The 18,966-nt window shown below is 42.5% G+C and overlaps 1 protein-coding gene across 3 annotated transcripts; it reads right to left on the reverse strand.

Moving 5' to 3' along the window:
- Window positions 1-1,061: 1,061 nt before the first annotated feature.
- si:ch211-244b2.4 (uncharacterized protein LOC541512 homolog) lies at window positions 1,062-16,512 on the reverse strand. Of its 3 annotated transcripts, none has more exons than XM_046296876.1 (9): window positions 16,356-16,512; window positions 8,715-8,824; window positions 6,827-6,986; window positions 5,476-5,620; window positions 3,486-3,621; window positions 3,087-3,207; window positions 2,434-2,512; window positions 2,037-2,242; window positions 1,062-1,827 (listed from the first exon to the last, which is right to left on the reverse strand). In XM_046296876.1, exons 1-9 carry the CDS (start codon window positions 16,405-16,407, stop codon window positions 1,772-1,774), a joined length of 1,065 nt encoding a protein of 354 aa, XP_046152832.1. In that variant the 5' UTR covers window positions 16,408-16,512; the 3' UTR covers window positions 1,062-1,771. The 3 variants fall into 3 exon arrangements, with proteins under 3 accessions (XP_046152832.1, XP_046152831.1, XP_046152833.1); XM_046296875.1 differs by having other exon boundaries at window positions 6,740-6,986; XM_046296877.1 differs by having other exon boundaries at window positions 5,476-5,624; window positions 6,740-6,986.
- Between the last annotated feature and the right edge of the window lie 2,454 nt (window positions 16,513-18,966).

Here is an 18,966-nt window from a genome sequence, read left to right on the forward strand (position 1 = left end):
AAACATACACTGTTTTTGTCTTTATTCATTGTGTACAGTAACAACATGGCAGTTTAAGCGTTCAATCATATTAAGGTACCAAGGAAAAGCGTCAGACCATTTTTAGGAACATTTTAACGCAGTGTTATTCCAACATTGTTATGTAGAGGACTGCTAATTCTTATGTAGGTGACATTACACTACTATAGCTGGGACAACGTATTTTCATAGTAAAACAGGTTGGGCCCCATACAGGATATTTCTCACACACACACTCACTTAGATCATCCAGAACACTGTCACAACAGGATACTCCTAGCCACAGGTGCTAGCCGGGAGTTCGGCCATAACTCCTCTGAAGATAGGGACGCACACACATTACACACGGACTCTTGAGAACAGGACAGGGACGCATACGCTCTTACACACTGACCCCAGAAGACAGGGACGACGCACATACAATACACACATAGCTGCCGAGGACACCCAGATAAGACACCCACAGACTGGCAGAAAGCATAGACTTAGAGACAAACTAGCACACACACATAATCTCCCTCCCAGCCGAACATTGTGTGACTGAAGATAGCGCACACACCAGATCTCCTTTTCAGCTGAACATGGTGTGACGACCAAGAACAGGCATGGCAGGATTCTACGATGAAGGACAGACAACAGAGCCAATGCCGGACGACTACACCCCAGCCTGATCCAATCCGAAGATCCGATCTCCTAGAAATCAACCTACTTTCTGTTGTGTATATGAAGCTTGTACTCACTGTTAGCAGGGTTCCTTTCTGCTAGTCTCTGATGAGCTAACAGAGGGGCCCGTATATACGCTGTACCAGATATCTTTACTCTGAATAAACCTGTCGCTTGTCGTACAATCTACCACCTTGTCTGAATCGATCCTTAACCGGCTCACCCTTCTACATATCCTTTTATCAACAGTTACTACCACATTATCAATTCATCATTGCTAAAAGTCACTGTTCAACTGTTAGTAACAGGATTTGTTTACTCACAGTTCTTCTGAGCATTTATTGCCCCAATAAAAATATAACTAATCTTGGGGTAAAGTATAAAGTCAGTGGGCTGTTTATTCTGAAAAGCCATGTTAGAAATGAACACAAGCTAGATGACCAATGATGTGTATATACATCATTGGCTATGACCCTTGATTCAAATAAATGATTAAATTAAAATATTAAGTCTTATTTAATGAGGGCTTTGAATATTCACGTCTTTTCGACCTGAGATAAAAGGTATGACCTACATTTCAACATCATGCACACAAATGTTAACTAAATGTCCCAGTTACTTGATCATGGCAGTCTGCTACAGCATTCCTCATACATGTATACTCTACAAAGGCAAAGTGCAATATCTGCTTAAAATATTTAACAGCCAAATCTGACTTCAAAGTCTTTTTCTGTCCAGACATACAGCAATTTCTGGTACTTCATGACATATTCTGATTGACTGGGTTGTTCTTGTCAGGAAACTAAATACCTTATTATCACATATTACAACAGATCAAATGTTTCTTACCAAATTTGCAGATAATGCACTTTGCTTTTGCAGTGCATCAACAACAAAACACACACAGAAAAAGGTAAACAGTTTGTTATTGTGCATGTTGTTTCATACACAGCGTGTACAGGAGTATATTCAATATCTGTAGTCCTTTTCTGCAATAGGCATTTATTCCCGTTCGTGAGCTAATGGCAGGTTATTGCATGTAAACATATTGCATGTAATAGCAACCCAACAATTCTGTTCATCATGCTCTCTAGACACGCCTGATGTTGCGCGTCGCCCTTGTAGACTGGTTGGTTTGCTTCATGGCTGCAAAAGACAGAGACATTTAGAGAATGCTTCAGACAAGGCCTAAATACATAGTCATTACATATTGCCATTCCTTTTCTAGAAAATCTAATTGATTAAGACCTACTATGAGAATGATGACCTTCAAAAGAGATCCCACTGAAGTTGTGTCTCCTCTAACATGAGTTACACATCATCTGCAAGGCGACACACGTCTTGAGGCCTCCTACCTGAGAAGTCCAACTTGTAGGCCTGTCCGTTGACAGTGAGGGACATGGATCCATTGAAGTCCTTCTGGTACTGGTCTTCAATGTCAGCACTGTCTTTGAAGGTGTACCAGCGCCCACTTTTCCCCCCAAACTGCCACTCTGGAGATTCACTCTGACCCACTGGAGACATCTTCACTCTCTGGAAAGCAGACGTCACTCGACCAATTCTGTTCAATCAGAGAGACCGATTCGTTTGTCTCAAGTAAAACATCAATTCATTCAAATCAGCACATTCAAATAATGAGGGTTTTATCTATGGCACAGTCGATGTCTTCTCTGGATAAGAGCGTCTGCTAAATGACTTAAATGTTAAATGTTCTCCTAAAGGGGCAATCTGTTCGATTGTGTTTGAACTTACAGATTTCCGCTTTGAGGTGGTTGGTACTTTGGACGACGGACAACTTTCCTCTTCCTCTTGCCGCTCACCTGTCTCATTTCTGACAAACACATAACAGAGAAACTAATAAGCAACACAGACATTTTTTATTCACATATTTTCACTTTCCCAGTTACGTTGAGTCTTTCTGTTTTGAGTGAGTCACAGACATGAGTGAGTCACAGACATGAGTGAGTCACAGACATGAGTGAGTCACAGACATGAGTGAGTCACAGACATGAGTGAGTCACAGACATGAGTGAGTCACAGACTGGCAACTGCTTGGCATCGACCACAAGGCACTACAGAGGGTAGCGCGTATGGCCCAGTACATCCCGGAGCTCTATAACAGGCGGTGTATGTATGTGTTTTTAGATATATATATATATATATAAACTGTATAGCCACATTATTGTCATTTTATTGTGTTACTATTTCCTTTTTTTCTTTAGCAAATGTTTGACTTTTTAACTCTGCATTGTTGGGAAAGGGCTCGTCAGTAAGTATTTCACGGTAAAGATTTTACCAGTTGTATTTGACGCATGTGACAAATAAAAGGTGATTTGATTGATTTGACATTAAAGTTTTAATGTCAATATAAGTGTTTGTCTGAGGTTTCTTTCAGTCCGACTCACGTCTGAATCGGATCTCGAAGATATCAGAGCCGATGTTGAACGTAAGAGAACCGTTACGGTTGAGTTGGAATTTCTTCTCGATCTCAGAACTCTGGATGGGGCCTGGGTTTCCCTTGGAATCCTGAGAGAAAAGACAAACACTCTTCCTGTCACTCAACAATGGTTTCTGTGACACTTTTTTTCTCTCGATAGCATTACATGTCATATGATATTATGTTTCTAAGCTGAATTAAGACTGGAGAAGAGGATTCCAGAGTTCCAGAAGAGGTTTCCATGGTTCAGTTTACTCCCTGAATTGACTGAATTGAAATAGAATAGACCTTAACCCTGGCATGTTCCTAAGTTCAGCTTCTAAAGATAATGGAACACTTGGGGTTGTTGCCTGGTGTTCTGCTGTACCTTTTCTCCATACTTGGTCCAGCCTTTGCCACTAGAGTAGAACCAGATCCACTCTGTCTGCTGACCATCCAAACGCCTCACTCTCAGATTATTCTTACCGCGGACTCTCATTGCCTTGAAATCTATACTCACCTTGCTACAGAGAGAGAATAGAAAGAGACAAGACAGAGGGAGAGGGGTGAGTCTCAATTACCAAAATAATTATTTCAAAGTCCTTGAAAGACTTTAGATCAGTCAACCAAACCCATATATATATATAGTGTCAAGAAAAAGTATATGAACCCTTTGGAATGACCTGGATTTCTGCATAAAATGGTCATCAAATTTGATCTGACCTTCAACTAAGACACAACAACAGACAAACACAGTCTGCTTAAACTAATAACACACAAACAATTATATGTTTCCATGTCTTTATTGAACACACCGTGTAAACATCCACAGTGCAGGCTGGGAAAAGTATGTGAACCCTTGGATTTAATAACTGGTTGACCATCCTTTGAAAGCAATAACCTCAACCAAACGTTTTCTGTAGTTGCAGATCGACCTGCACAACGATCAGGAGGAATTTTGGACCATTCCTCTTTACAAAACTGTTTCAGTTCAGCAATATTCTTGTGATGTCTGGTGTGAACTGCTCTATTGAGGTCATGCCACAGCATCTCAATGGGGTTGAGGTCAGGACTCAGACTGGGCCACTCCAGAAGGTGTATTTACTTTTGTTGAAGCCAGTCTGTTGTTGATTTACTTCTGTGTTTTGGGTCGTTGTACTGTTGCATCACCCAACTTCTGTTGACCTTCAATTGGCAGACAGCCTTACATTCTCCTGCAAAAAGTATTGATAAACTTGGGAATTCATTTTTCTGTCGATAATAGCAAGATGTCCAGGCCCTGCAGCAAAGTAGCCCCAAACCATGATGCTCCCTCCACCATACTTTACAGTTGGGATGAGGTTTTGATGTTGGTGTGCTGTGCCTTTTTCTCTCCACACATAGTGTTGTGTGTTCCTTCCAAACAACTCAACTGTAGTTTCAATCTGTCCACAGAATATTTTGCCAGTAACGCTGTGGAACATCCAGGATGCAAACTTCAGACGTCCAGCAATGTTTTTTTTGGACAGCAGTGGCTTCTTCTGTGGTGTCCTCCCATGAATACCATTCTTGTTTAGTGTTTTATGTATCGTAGACTTATCAACAGAGATGTTAGCATGTTCCAGAGATTTCTGTAAGTCTTTAGCTGACACTCAAGGATTCTTCTTAAACTCATTGAGTATTCTGCTCTATGCTCTTGCAGTCATCTTTGCAGGAAGGCCACTCCTAGGGAGAGTAGCAACAGTGCTGAACTTTCTCCATTTATAGACAATTTGTCTTACCGTGGATTGATGAACATCAAGGCTTTTAGAGATAATTTTATAACCCTTTCCAGCTTTATGCAAGTCAACAATTCTCAATCTTAGGTCTTCTGACATCTCTTTTGTCTGAGGCTTGCTTCTTGTGAATTGCAAACTCAAATTTTGACCAAGATGGAGAGTGATGGAGTACTGCATTAGATGACAATTGAGATGGTTTGGGATGAGTTGGACCACAGAGTGAAGGAAAAGCAGCCAACAAGTGCTCAGCATATGTGGGAACTCCTTTAAGACTTTTGGAAAAGCATTCCAGGTGAAGCTGGTTTAAAGAATGCTAAGAGTTTATCAAGGCAAAGGGTGGCTACTTTGAAGAATCTCAAAAATATATATATATTTTGATTGGTTTAACACTTCTTTGGTTACTACATGATTCCATCTGTGTTATTTCATAGTTTTGATGTATTCACTATTATTCTACAACACAGAGAATTGTAAAAAATAATGAACAACCCTTGAATGAGTAGGTGTGTCCAAACTTTTGACTGGTACTGTATATATATTGTATATACAGACAATGTATGTAGGCCTGGCTCTGAACAAAACTCACACCATCAGGTGTATGGCCCGTTAATGTCACCTTACCCGTGGGGGGTGTTGTAGATATTGATGCCCTTAATGTTGGGTTGGGAGTACTGTCCCTCCAAAATGTGATCGTTGGCTATGTCCTTCCAGCCATGTCCATCTTCCAACTGCCATTTGTATGGCCCGCTAATGTCACGCTGAGCCCCTGACAGTGGAGCACAAAATGGATACAGGTAAATTACACTCACAACACACTCATTCGTTGCATCCATACATATCTCTGTTCATGGTCACAAACACAAACATAAAAACTTGATTAGGCCATTGTCCATTTTCAGTCTTGGTCAATTAACATTTTTACACATTTCAAGGTTTATGGATTGAATGGAAGCAAACTTGTCGACTCCCTCCCTTCCTCTCTGACCCTATTACAGCCTAGTACACGTCTCACCTCTAGATGAAGAACTTTCCCTGGCCCGGTCTCCTCTTCTCACTCCAGATGAAGACCTCCTCCTTTCTCTCCCACTTCCTCCTCTCCCTGCAGATAAAGACCTCCTCCTGTCCCTCTTTCCACCTCCTCCTATCCCTGCAGATAAAGACCTCCTCCTGTCTCTCCTCCCACCTCCTCCTCTCCCTGCAGATAAAGACCTCCTCCTGTCCCTCTTCCCACCTCCTCCTCTCCCTCCAGATAAAGACCTCCTCCTGTCCCTCCTCCCACCTCCTCCTCTACCTCCAGATAAAGACCTCCTCCTGTCCCTCCTTCCACCTCCTCCTCTCCCTCCAGATAAAGACCTCCTCCTGTCCCTCCTTCCACCTCCTCCTCTACCTCCAGATGAAGACCTCCTTTCTCTCCCACCCCCTCCTCTACCTCCAGATGAAGACCTCCTTTCTCTTCCACCTCCTCCTCTCCCTCCAGATAAAGACCTCTTCCTGTCCCTCCTTCCACCTCCTCCTCTACCTCCAGATGAAGACCTCCTCCTCTCTTTCCCACCTCCTCCTCTCCCTCCAGATAAAGACCTCTTCCTGTCCCTCCTTCCACCTCCTCCTCTACCTCCAGATGAAGACCTCCTCCTCTCTTTCCCACCTCCTCCTCTCCCTCCAGATAAAGACCTCCTCCTGTCCCTCCTTCCACCTCCTCCTCTACCTCCAGATGAAGACCTCCTTTCTCTCCCACCTCCTCCTCTCCCTCCAGATAAAGACCTCCTCCTGTCCCTCCTTCCACCTCCTCCTCTACCTCCAGATGAAGACCTCCTTTCTCTCCCACCTCCTCCTCTACCTCCAGATAAAGACTTCCTCCTGTCCCTCCTTCCACCTCCTCCTCTACCTCCAGATGAAGACCTCCTCCTTTCTCTCCCACCGCCTCCTCTTCTCCCTCCAGATAAAGACCTCCTCCTTTCCCTCCTCCCACTACCTCCATCACTGTCAGAGGAGGAGCTGAGGTGCTTGAGGCGACACTTGGCTCCATAGCGACAGTTGCCTCTCAGTGCGTATTTGCAGACGTGTCGGTAGTGGCACCTTTTCCCATCCCGGCAGTGACCACTGTTGTAGTACCGGCAAGGCTCTTCCTGATCCTGATCAAATATAATATAATCAATTAAACTGAAATAGATATGACAGCATGACTTTTGACTTTTTCCACATTTTTGTTACGTTACAGCTTTATTCTAAAATGGAATAGATTTTTTTTTAAATCCTCAGCAATCTACACACCATTCCTCATAACTACAAAGCAAAAACAGGTTTGTAAAATATAAATACTTTATTTACATAAGTATTCAGACGCTTTGCTATGAGACTCGAAATTGAGCACAGGTGCATCCTGTTTCCATTGGTCATCCTTAATGTTTCAACAACTTGATCGGAGTCCACCTATGGTAAATTCAATTGATTTGACATGATATGGAAAGGCACATACCTGTCTATATAAGGTCCCACAGTTGACAGTACATGTCAGAAAAAAAACCTAGCCATGAGGTAGAAGGAATTGTCTGTAGAGCTCCGAGACAGGATTGTGTCACTGCACAGATCTGGGGAAGGGTACCAAAAAATATCTGCAGCATTGAAGGTCCCCAAGAACACAGTGGCCTCCATCATTCTGAAATGTAAGAAGTTTGGAACCACCAAGACTCTTCCAAGAGCTAGACGCCTGGCCAAACTGAGCAATCGGAGGAGAAGGCCCTTGGTCAGGGAGGTGACCAATAACCCGATGGTCACTCTGACAGAGCTCTAGAGTTTCTCTGTGGAGATAGGAGGACCTTACAGAAGGACAACCATTCCTGCAGCACTCCACCAATCAAGCTTTTATGGTAGAGTGGCCAGACGGAAGCCACTCCTCAGTAAAAGGCACATGACAGGCCACTTGGAGTTTGCCAAAAGGCACCTAAAGACTCTCTGACCGTGAGAAACAAGATTCTCTGGTCTGATGAAATCAAGATTGAACTCTTTTTTTTTCAGCAGCAGGGACTGGGAGACGAGTCAAGATTGAGGGAAAGATGAACGGAGCAAAGTACAGAGAGATCCTTGATGAAAACCTGCTCCAGAGCACTCAGGACCTCAGACTGGGGCGAAGGTTCAAATTCCAACAGGACAACGTCCCTAAGCACACAGCCAAGACAAGGCAGGAGTGGCTTCGGGACACGTCTCTGAATGTCCTTGAGTGGACCAGCCAGAGCCCGGACTTGAACCCGATCGAACATCTCTGGAGAGACCTGAAAATAGCTGTGCAGCGATGCTCCCCATCTAACCTGACAGAGTTTGAGAGGATCTGCAGAGAAGAATGGGAGAAACTCCCCAAATACAATTGTGCCACGCTTGTAGCGTCATACCCAAGAAGACTCATTGCTGTAATCACTGCCAAAGGTGCTGAGTAAAGACTGAATACTTATGTAAATGTGATATTTCAGTTGTTGTTTTTTTTATACATTAGTAAAAATGTCTACAAATCTGTTTTTGCTTTATCATTATGGGGTATTGTGTGTAGATTGATGAGGGGGAAAAAAAATATTTTATAAATGTTAGAATAAGGCTATAATGTAACAAAATGTGGAAAAAAGTCAAAGGGTCTGAAAAAGGCACTATATCTTTTAACTATCAGTGTTTGGATAAAACCATTCGCTAAATTACCATATTACATAGATAGTTCACATTTTTATTTTTAGAAGGAATTATATGGGGTTACATTTGTAAAGTTGAACAGTTCATTTGTACAGGCTATTTTTTTTTTTACATAAAATGTTTATTTTGAGCCCCAGATCGAAACTACTAAAAAAAAGGATGCTTGATATTTTTACAGTTCTGACCTGTCGGGTTCCTGCTGCATCACTGTCTGATTCCTCTTCTGTAGCACTGCTCTCAGAGTTACTCTCAGAGCAGCTGAAGTTCTCCTCGTAGCTGTTCCCTTGACTAGGGTCTGGACAGGGAAAAAAGAATAGAAATAAAATAGAATTTAATAGAATAATAGGAAATAGAAAAGAAGCTGTGATTACAGTGTGATATTGGATATTATTATATTATATTATTATATTATAGGATCAGTGTGATATCAAATTGTGTTTTGTACACTGTAAAAAAAATCCTGTAATTGTCACAGAAAATAACTGTATAATCAACAGTAACAAACTGTATAAGCTGAATACAGTAGGTTACCGTATATTACATTGCATTGTAGGGAAAAATGTAAAGACTGGGAAATATTTAAAGTATTTTGTAACGCAAATAAATGCTACCTAAAAACCAGTAGCAGTTCAGTTACACAATACATTTAATATTTAATTCTTCGTTAATTGGTACCTGTTTTGTTATTTTATATGCATTTATGGCAGTGTTGTTTTATATTATACAAAAAGAATATACAATCAGAAAGGCACAACATACAAATAAATCATTTTCCATTGTTAAAAGTAAATCACAAAAATAGGAGCTACATGTAAAATGCAGGCCCCTTGTGGTAATTAGGAGAATAATATGAGTGAGTATTTTCAATGTGATGTACACTGAGTGTACAAAACACTAGTAACACCTGCCTTTTCCATTACATAAACCTCGTCTGGAGGTTAGTTAACACACTGTCCAAAGAAGGGCCAGAGGTATACAGAATGGTGTCGTCTGCGTAGAGGTGGATCAGAGAATCACCAGCAGCAAGAGCGACATCATTGATGTATACAGAGAAGAGAGTTGGCCCGAGAATTGAACCCTGTGGCACCCCATAGAGACTGCCAGAGGCCCTCCGATTTTACACACTGAACTCTGTCTGAGAAGTAGTTGGCGAACCAGGCGAGGCAATCATTTGAGAAACCAAGGCTGTTGAGTCTGCCAATAAGAATGTGGTGATTGACAGAGTCGAAAGCCTTGGCCAGGTCGATGAATACGGCTGCACAGTAATGTCTCTTATTGATGGCGGTTATGATATTGTTTAGGACCTTGAGTGTGGCTGAGGTGCACCCGTGACCAGCTCTGAAACCAGATTGCATAGCGGAGAAGGTCAGGTGGGATTTGAAATGGTCGGTAATCTGTTTGTTAACTTGGCTTTCGAAGACCTTAGAGAGGCAGGGTAGAATAGATATAGGTCTGTAGAAGTTTGGGTCTAGAGTGTCTCCCCCTTTCAAGAGGGGGATGACCACGGCAGCTTTCCAATCTTTGGGAATCTCAGATGACACGAAAGAGGGGTTGAACAGGCTAGTAATAGGGGTTGCAACAATTTCGGCAGATCATTTTAGAAAGAGAGAGTCCAGATCGTCTAGCCTGGCTGATTTGTAGGGGTCCCGATTTTTCAGCTCTTTCAGAACATCAGCTATCTGGATTTGGGTGAAGGAGAAATGGTGAAGTTTGGGTGGGTGGGGGGTGCAGGGCTGTTGACCGGGGTAGGGGTAGCCAGGTGGAAAACAAGGCCAGCTGTGGAAAAATGCTTATTGAAATTCTCAATTATAGTGGATTTATCGGTGGTTACAGTGTTTCCTAGTCTCAATGCAGTGGGCAGCTGGGAGGAGGTTCTCTTATTCTCCATCGACTTTACAGTGTCCCAGAACTTTTTTGAGTTTGTGCTACAGAATGCACATTTCTGCTTGAAAATGTTAGCCTTAGCTTTCATAACTGCCTGTGTATATTGGTTCCTAACTTCCCAGAAAAGTTGCATATCACGGGGGTTATTCGATGCTAATGCAGAACGCCACAGAATGTTTTTGTGCTGGTCAAGGGCAGTCAGGTCTGGCCGGGGTGTTAAGCATGTCCCAGTTTAGGTCACATAGCAGCACGAGCTCTGAAGATAGATAGGGTCAATCAATTCAAATATGGTGTCCAGGGCACAGCTCGGGGCAGAGGGTGGTCTATAGCAACCAGCAACGGTGAGAGACTTGTTTCTGGAAAGGTGGATTTTTAAAAGTAAAAGCTTGAATTGTTTGGGTACAGACCTGGATAGTAAGACAGAACTCTGCAGGCTATCTCTGCAGTAGATTGCAACACCGCCCCCTTTGGTAGTTATATCTTGTCTGATAATGTTATAGTTAGGGATGGAAATGTCAGTGTTTTTGTTGGTCTTCCTAAGCCAGGACATGGCTAGGACATCCGGGTTGGCAGAGTGTGCTAATATCAGTGACTAAAACAAACTTAGGGAGGAGGCTTCTAATGTTAACATGCATGAAACCAAGGCTTTTACAGTTACAGAAGTCAACAAATGAGAGCACCTGGGGAGTAGGAGTGGAGCTTGGCACTGCAGGGCCTGGATTAACCTCTAAATCACCAGAGGAACAGAGGAAGAGTAGGATGAGGGTTCGGCTAAAGGCTACCAGGACTGGTCGTTTAGTGCATTCAGAGCAGAGCGTAAAAGGAGCATGTTTCTGGGCGCGATAAAATAGATTCAAGGCATAATGTACAGACAAAGGTATGGTAGGATGTGAGTACATTGGAGGTAAACCTAGGCATTGAGTAATGATGAGAGAGATATTGTCTCTAGAGATGTTTAAACCAGGTGATGTCACCGCATATGTGGGAGGTGGAACTAAATGGTTGGTTAAGGCATATCGAACAGGGCTAGAGGCTCTACAGTGAAATAAGACAATAATCACTAACCAGGACAGTAATGGACAAGGCATATTGATATTAGGGAGAGGCATACGTAGCCGAGTGATCATAGTGGTCCAGTGATTGGTTGGGCTGGTAGAGACACAGCAATTCAGACAGCTAGCAGTCCGGGGTTACCAAGCTAGCAGAAGGGCCTTAGAGGGACGTCAAGACAGAGGAATGTCTGTTTTAGCCTCCGCGTGTGGTGACGTCGATAGACCAGTCGTGATGGATTACTAAGGTTCTGAGTAGCAGAGGAGTCCAAGTCCAATTGGCAAAATAGGTATAGTGGCCCAAGAAATTGGCCGATGGATCTATTCAGCTAACAGTCCAATATGCTCTAGACAGCTAGCGGGCCGCGGCTAGCAAATGGACATTTAGGGGACGTCAAGACGTAGGCGCCAGTTGAGTACTCCCTCGAGCAGATTACATCGGAAGTCCAGTCATGAAGGATCGGCGGGGTTCCGTGCCCCGTACCGGCAGTAGAAGAGGTCCGGGTATTGTAGCTCAGGAGTGGCTGGTGGGCCTCTTCAGCTAGCCGGGAGATGGGCTAGCTCCAGGCTAATTGGTGCTTGGTTCGGGACAGAAGTTAGCCAGGAGTAGTCACTCGGATTGCAGTTAGCTGCGATGATCCAGGTGAAAAGGTCCAGAGCTTTTAGGAATCTGGGGATATGGACAGAAAATAGGTCTGGTATGCTCTGGTTTGAATCGCGTTGTACAAACAGGCGAGAGAGTTTGCTCTGGGAAGGTGACCCAGATTTACCTAGGGGTCGCTCCTCTTTCAGTCGTGTCCCAGACACTAGAGGTCGACAGATTATGATTTTTCAACGCCGATACCGATTATTGGAGGGGGGGGGGGGGGTGATGACCCTCCCTCTCTGTCTGCCATATTCTTTCTATTTTCTCTTTTTTTCCTTATTAGGATGTCGGTGGGCGGAACTGGGAGGGTCGTCAGAGACATGGGACACCTGGGCCCGGGTGTGTCCCGGGATAAATACACATCTTTCTCCATTCATTGACGAGACTCTCTCTCTGCAGACACACTTATAGATTTTGGCTGTGGCATTTTTGTGGCCCGTTTGTTTGCTTTGGCACCTTTCAACATCCCTCTTATCACATTTATGCACGCAACACTCACTACACTACTGATTACTGACCTCACACACCATTGTTAATTGAATTTACTTCAGTTAATAAATATATTTTGTTATTCCTTATCTCCACGTTGCCTCCCTTTTCGTTATGAACTTCGAGCCGGTTCGTGACAACAGCATATGACAGACAGTTTGTGGTCGGAGCACGTCGCTGGAGCCGCTGACCCCAATATGGTGTAATTGCAGATGCAATTCAGGGCTTTTTTTGATGTCGTCATTCCCTGATATCAGGTAATGCCCATTGGTGTTACCTACCCCACCCCCTCTTGTTTTTACACTGCTGCTACTCGCTGTTTATTATCTATGCATAGTCACTTTACCACTTCCTACATGTACAAATTACCTCGACTAACCTGTACTCCCACGCAATGACATAGTCTCGTTATTGTTATGTAATTTTATTGTGTAACTTATTTAAGTAAATATTTTCTTAACTCCATTTCTTGAACTGCATTGTTGGTTAAGGGCTTGGTAGTACGCATTTCACGGTAAGGTTGTATTTGGCGCATGTGACAAATTTGATTGTTTCGTGACACAGATGATTTGTTTACAAAGCAGGTTAGGATAATTCATGTGGCAGGTTAGGTGAATGAGGTTAAGGTTAGGAAAAGTTTGGTTTAGGATTAGCTACAATGCAACAGTTGTCAACATCTGTCCCCGATGTGAAAGAAAAGGCCACAGACCAATGGCGAGCATCAATAGGTGTAACTTGACATCAGAAAATGCCCCTAATAGCGATCGGCAATTACTCCTGCTGTAGAACTCATTGAGGCCAGCAATAGCAGGTCAAACGAACGACTCACTCAGAAAACATATCATGACTCTCGACTCAGTAGAGTGGTTCAAAAATAATGAATCATTCGCAAACTAAACATCACTACACTAGACTATCTTTTAATGCAGTCATCTCAGTTTTCATGTGAAGCATATTTGTATCCTTCGCTTGTTTGTAACAATTGCAGACATTGGCAACTCTGCATTTGTACTCAACTTAGTTCTGAAGTCATAGGCAGAAGTATCTGGATTCTATGTTTAGCAGAGATCTGTGTGAAGTGATATGGTAGGGAAAAACACCTCTAACGACGCACTAAGCTGTGTTACGAGTGGTCTGAGGCATCTGGTAAGTAACAAGCGTTTTCAAGTGCAACTGCAGTAAAAATGGTTTTGGGAAACAGCTCGGAGATTTAACGATGCTCCGACGAAGGTTCTAACCCTGGCCTGTGTGGTACAGTCTTTCATGTGTAGTAGTTTGTTGCATTACATTGCTCAGTTTATCCTTTGTCAACTTTGAATTCCATCTAAGCCACAGATTATTATGTCCTCCAATTTGTACATGACCTTTTATAGCACTTTGAGAGCAAGCAGCCCAAGCCTCCAATGGCAGGTAACTCCGTTTTTAAAGCTGTGAGTCACAGTCACACGCTGACCACAATTTGAACGCTGCAGCTGAGACTAAATTATGTTTAGGGACACACACTGAGACCCAAAGTATGACTTGACATGGGATTCATGAGGGAGACACATTTGTAATATTTGTTTGGTCTTAGATGTCATAGACTATTGTGTCCTTATACATATTTTTAAAGCATTTGATATGGATGAGCATAGTTTTGTTTGAAACTTTCTCTGGTTTTGACAATTACTTTAAACGATATATTTTGCAACCCTAGTTACAGGCCTGTTGTGGCCTGTAAAACCATGAGTTTCAGTCCTGTAAACCATGAGTTTCAGGCCACGGTTTAAGGCTTTATGTTAAGGTATACTGTATGTCATAGCTCAATTATAATGATCTTCGCCTAGGAACTCACTTGGTGAAGGCCACAGGACTGGAAATGAACAAATTCAAAAACTACGTCTCTCAATAACAAATACAGTCATGGGAGGTAACTCTACAATTCAAAGGCAAGGCACACTGGAGGCTTAAATGTAAGTATACCTTACTCAAAAGAAACTGCATTTGTTTTACTCATATGAAGATAGTACTGCTCACTTCAGCTATTTAAGTTTCTTAACTTCCTTTTTCCCCCCTCAATGTTTGAGAAGCCAGAACTTATCCGGTTTTACAGTGTGTAATGCTGTCCTCCTGCTTATTATGGGGTTTAGACTGAATGCAGTGTTAAATGTGTTTCCCACAATTGATAACAGCAATATGGACCTGGTTAAATTGACAAGAAGGATTTTGATTTACACTATACATACAAAAGCATGTGGACACCCCTTCAAATGAGTGGATTCGGCTATTCCAGCCACACCCATTGCTGACAGGTGTATGGCATCAAGCACACTGCCATGCAATCTCCATAGACAAGCATTGTTAGTAGAATGGCCTGAATGAAGACCTGTGACTTTCAACGTGACACCGTCATAGGATGCTACCTTTCCAACAAGTCAGTTCGTCAAATGTCTTCCCTGCTAGAGCTGCCCCGGTCAACTGTAAGTGCTGCTATTGTGAAGTGGAAACATCTAGGAGCAACAACAGAACGGGACCGCCGAGTGCTGAAGTATGTACAAATTGTCTGTCCTAGGTTGCAGCACTCACTACCGAATTACAAACTGTCTCCGGAAGCAACATCAGCACAAGAACTGTTCATCAGGAGCTTCATTAAATGGATTTCCATGGCCGAGCAGCCACACACAAGCCTAAGATCACCATGCGCAGTGACAGTGGTGTAAAGCTCGCCGCCATTGGACTCTGGAGCAGTGTAAATGCATTTTCTCTGAGTGATGAATCACGCTTCTCCATCTGGTAGTCCAACTGGGTTTGGTGGATGTCAGGAGAAAGCTACCTACCCCAATGCATGCTGCCAACTGTAAAGTTTGGTAGAGGAGGAATAATGGTCTGGGGCTGTTTTTCGTGGTTTGGGTTAGACCCCTTTGTTCCAGTGAAGGAAAATCTTAACACTACAGCATACAATGACATTCTTGACAATTCTGTGCATCCAACTTTGTGGCAATGGGGAAGACCCTTTCCTGTTTCAGCATGATAATGCCCCGATACACAGAGTGAGGTCCACACACAAATGGTTTGGTGAGATCGGTGTGGAAGAACAAAGCCCTGACCTCAATCCCATCAAACACCTTTGGGATGAATTGGAACGCTGACTGCATGCCAGGCCTAATCACCCAACATCAGTTGCCCGACCTTACTAATGCTTTTGTGGCTGAATTGAAGCAAGTCCCTGCAGCAATGTTTCAACATCTAGTGGAAAGCCTTCCCAAAAGAGTGGAGGCTGTTATAGCAGCAAAGGGGGGACCAACTCCATATTAATGCCCATGATTTGGAATGAGACGTTCGACAAGCAGATGTCCACATACTTTTGTTCATGTAGTGAAGCTGCGTATAGGCATGGCTTCCTTGTTTTCAGTCTACCAGTTTGTCTATCCTGAGCATTATAGGACATTGTTATGAATTACAGAAATGAAAGTGAAAGCATGTTAGAATTTGCTAGAAACAAAATCCTACTATCATAGTAACTTTACCATAACGACTATACCTGAGAACAAAGTAAACATAGAAATGTGAATTTTATATAAAACACCTAAATTAACTTTAACGTGTTGTCAAGTTGGCTAGGACCTATTGAATCAAAGCCGTCTGTCCGAGACGAAACAACAACAATTCACGCATCATATCGCTTGACATTAAACATAAATATTACAAGGGAAGGGGATATATTAAAATAAAACATTGTAAGGAAATAATCTAATCAGTTCATATGTAATGTGTCTTACCATTTACGCTGCTGGACGCCATGGGAGAATAGTAATAGCTTTCGTTTTCCATTGAATAGCCCGCAAACCAGTGAAGCTTGCTCAATCATTTTACATTAGGGACAGATCGAAATTTACGGAGCAGGGGTTGTCAAACTTTTTTATTTTGCTTTGGGGAGGGTTGTGTGTGTTTAAAAAAAAATTGGGCACAGGCGGTGGTAGTGTGTTTTTTTTCCTATGTTTACATTGACTCTCTTGCATTTTTTTACGATATAATTCTTCCATCCTATTCAAATGTCCCCATCTGCTTGTATGCGCCTCCCCTATAATCAATGTGTTTTAGTACTTCCCTTATGCACTGCCTTTTCCTTGCACTAAGTATAATTATAAACTTTGTGGTTTGAATGCTGATTGGCTGACATATCAGACCGTATACCATGGTTATGAGAAAACATTTGTTTTCCCTGCACTAATTAGGTTGGTAAACAGTTTATAATCCCAATAAGGCACCTTGGGGGTTTGTGGTATATGGCCAATATACCACAGATAAGGGCTGTGTCCAGGCACTCCGATTGCGTAGTGCATTAGGACAGCCCTTAGCCGTGATATATTGGCCATATACCACACCTCCTCGTGCATTACTGCTTAATTATGAACTGGGTGGTTCGAGCCCTGAATGCTGATTGGCTGAAAACTATGGTATATCAGACTGGTACAGTATGACAAAACATGACTTTTTACTCTTCTAATGATGTTAGTAACCAGTTTATAATAGCAATAAGGCACCTTGGGGGTTTGTGGTATATGGCCAATATACCACGGCTAAGAGCTGTATCCAGGCACTCCGTGTTACATTGTGCATAAGAACAGCCCTTAGCAATTGGCCATATACTATATACTGTGTCAGTTGAACTACGGCTCAAAAGTCGTGTGATTTTGAATGTTTCATTCGATTAAGATCAGTTGTGAGTCTACTCTCGACAATTTTATAAGGTGTAGAAAGGCACAGTAGCAGGCCAGACTGGCTGTATTTTTACTTCTGATACTCATTATCATTATTTAGCAGACTCTCTTATCCAGAGCCACTCATAGTAGTGAGTGCATACATTTGTCAATCAAACCCACAACTATGGTGCAAGCGCTATGCTCCACCAGATGAGCTACATGGGAATATACTGAGATGGGCTGTCTGTTGCAGATCATCCTTCTCCCAAGTCATCCAAATGTGGCCACACATGCTCTGGCAGGCTCAGTTATTCAGGAATTCTTAAAGGATTCGCCCCCTTTCCCAAATTGTTTTTGTTGCCTTAAATGAAATACCCAAATCTAACTGCCTGTAGCTCAGGCCCTGAAGCAAAGATATGCATATTCTGTGTACCATTTGAAAGGAAACACTTTGAAGTTTGTGGAAATGTGAAAGGAATGTAGGAGAATATAACACAATAGATCTGGTAAAAGATCATTAAAAAAAAACAACCGTTCTTTTGATTTTTTGTTGTTGTACCATCTCTGAAATGGAGATAGAGACCATAATGTATTATTACAGCCCGGGTGCAATATACATTTTGGCCACTAAATGGCAGCAGTGTATGTGCAAAATATTTGACAGATCCAATGAGCCATTGCATTTCTGTTCAAAATTTTGTATCAAGAATGCCCAACTATGCCTAATTTGTTTATTAATAACTTTTATGTTCAAAATTGTGCAATCTCCTCAAACAATAGCATGGTATTTTTTCACTGTAATAGCCACTGTAAATTGGACAGTGCAGATAGATTAACAAGAATTTAAGCTTTCTGCCAATATCAGATATGTCTATGTCCTGGGAAATGTTCTTGTTACTTATGTTACAGTATAATTTTAGACCGTCCCCTCGCCCATACCCGGGTGCGAACCAGGGACCCTCTGCACACATCAACAACAGTCACCCACGAAGCATCGTTACCCATCGCTCCACAAAAGCCGCGGCTCTTGCAGAGCAAGGGGAAACACTACTTCAAGGTCTCAGAGCAAGTGATGTCACCGATTGAAACGCTATTTAGCACTAACTAGCAAGCCATTTCACATCCGTTACACTTACAACCTCATGCTTTTAGCATTAGCCTACGTTAGCTCAACTGTCCCGTGGAAGGGACACAGATCCCAAAAAGTTTTAACAGCATCTACCCCCAAGCCATAAGACTGCTGAACAATTAATCAAATGGCCACCAGACTATTACCTCCCCCCTCCCATTTGTTTTGTACACTGCTGCTACTAGCTGTTTATTATCTATGCATAGTCACTTCACCCCTACCTCCATGTACAAATTACCTCAAACCTGTACCCTGCACACTGACTCGGAACCCCCTGTATATAGCCTTATTGTGTTACTTTTGATTATTTTTTACTTTAGTTTATTTGGTAAATATTTTCTTAACCCTTCTTGAACTGCACTGTTGGTTAAGTGTTTGCAAGTAAGCATTTCACGGTAAGGTCTACACTTGTTGTGTTCGGAGCATGTGACAAATAAGGTTTGATTTGATATGTGTAGAACACAGAATTCGTCCTGAATATGTACCTGAGCCACGAGCTAGACTGTGACCCGCTGCATATCTTACAGCTTTAGTAATCAAACGTTCTGATGTAGGCAG

This window comes from Oncorhynchus gorbuscha, linkage group LG14 (assembly GCF_021184085.1).
Source record: "Oncorhynchus gorbuscha isolate QuinsamMale2020 ecotype Even-year linkage group LG14, OgorEven_v1.0, whole genome shotgun sequence".
Classification (NCBI taxonomy): Eukaryota; Metazoa; Chordata; class Actinopteri; order Salmoniformes; family Salmonidae; genus Oncorhynchus; species Oncorhynchus gorbuscha.

Bases quoted from the DNA above. Each gene is read 5' to 3' on its own strand.
- si:ch211-244b2.4 (XM_046296875.1), bottom strand. From the start codon at position 16,407: ATGGAAAACGAAAGCTATTACTATTCTCCCATGGCGTCCAGCAGCGTA. The intron at 3,622-5,475 runs GTAAGGTGACAT...CTCTCTCTGTAG, and splicing joins ATCTACAACACCCCCCACGG to CAAGGTGAGTATAGATTTCA. The intron at 3,208-3,485 runs GTACAGCAGAAC...CTTTTCTCTCAG, and splicing joins GGACCAAGTATGGAGAAAAG to GATTCCAAGGGAAACCCAGG.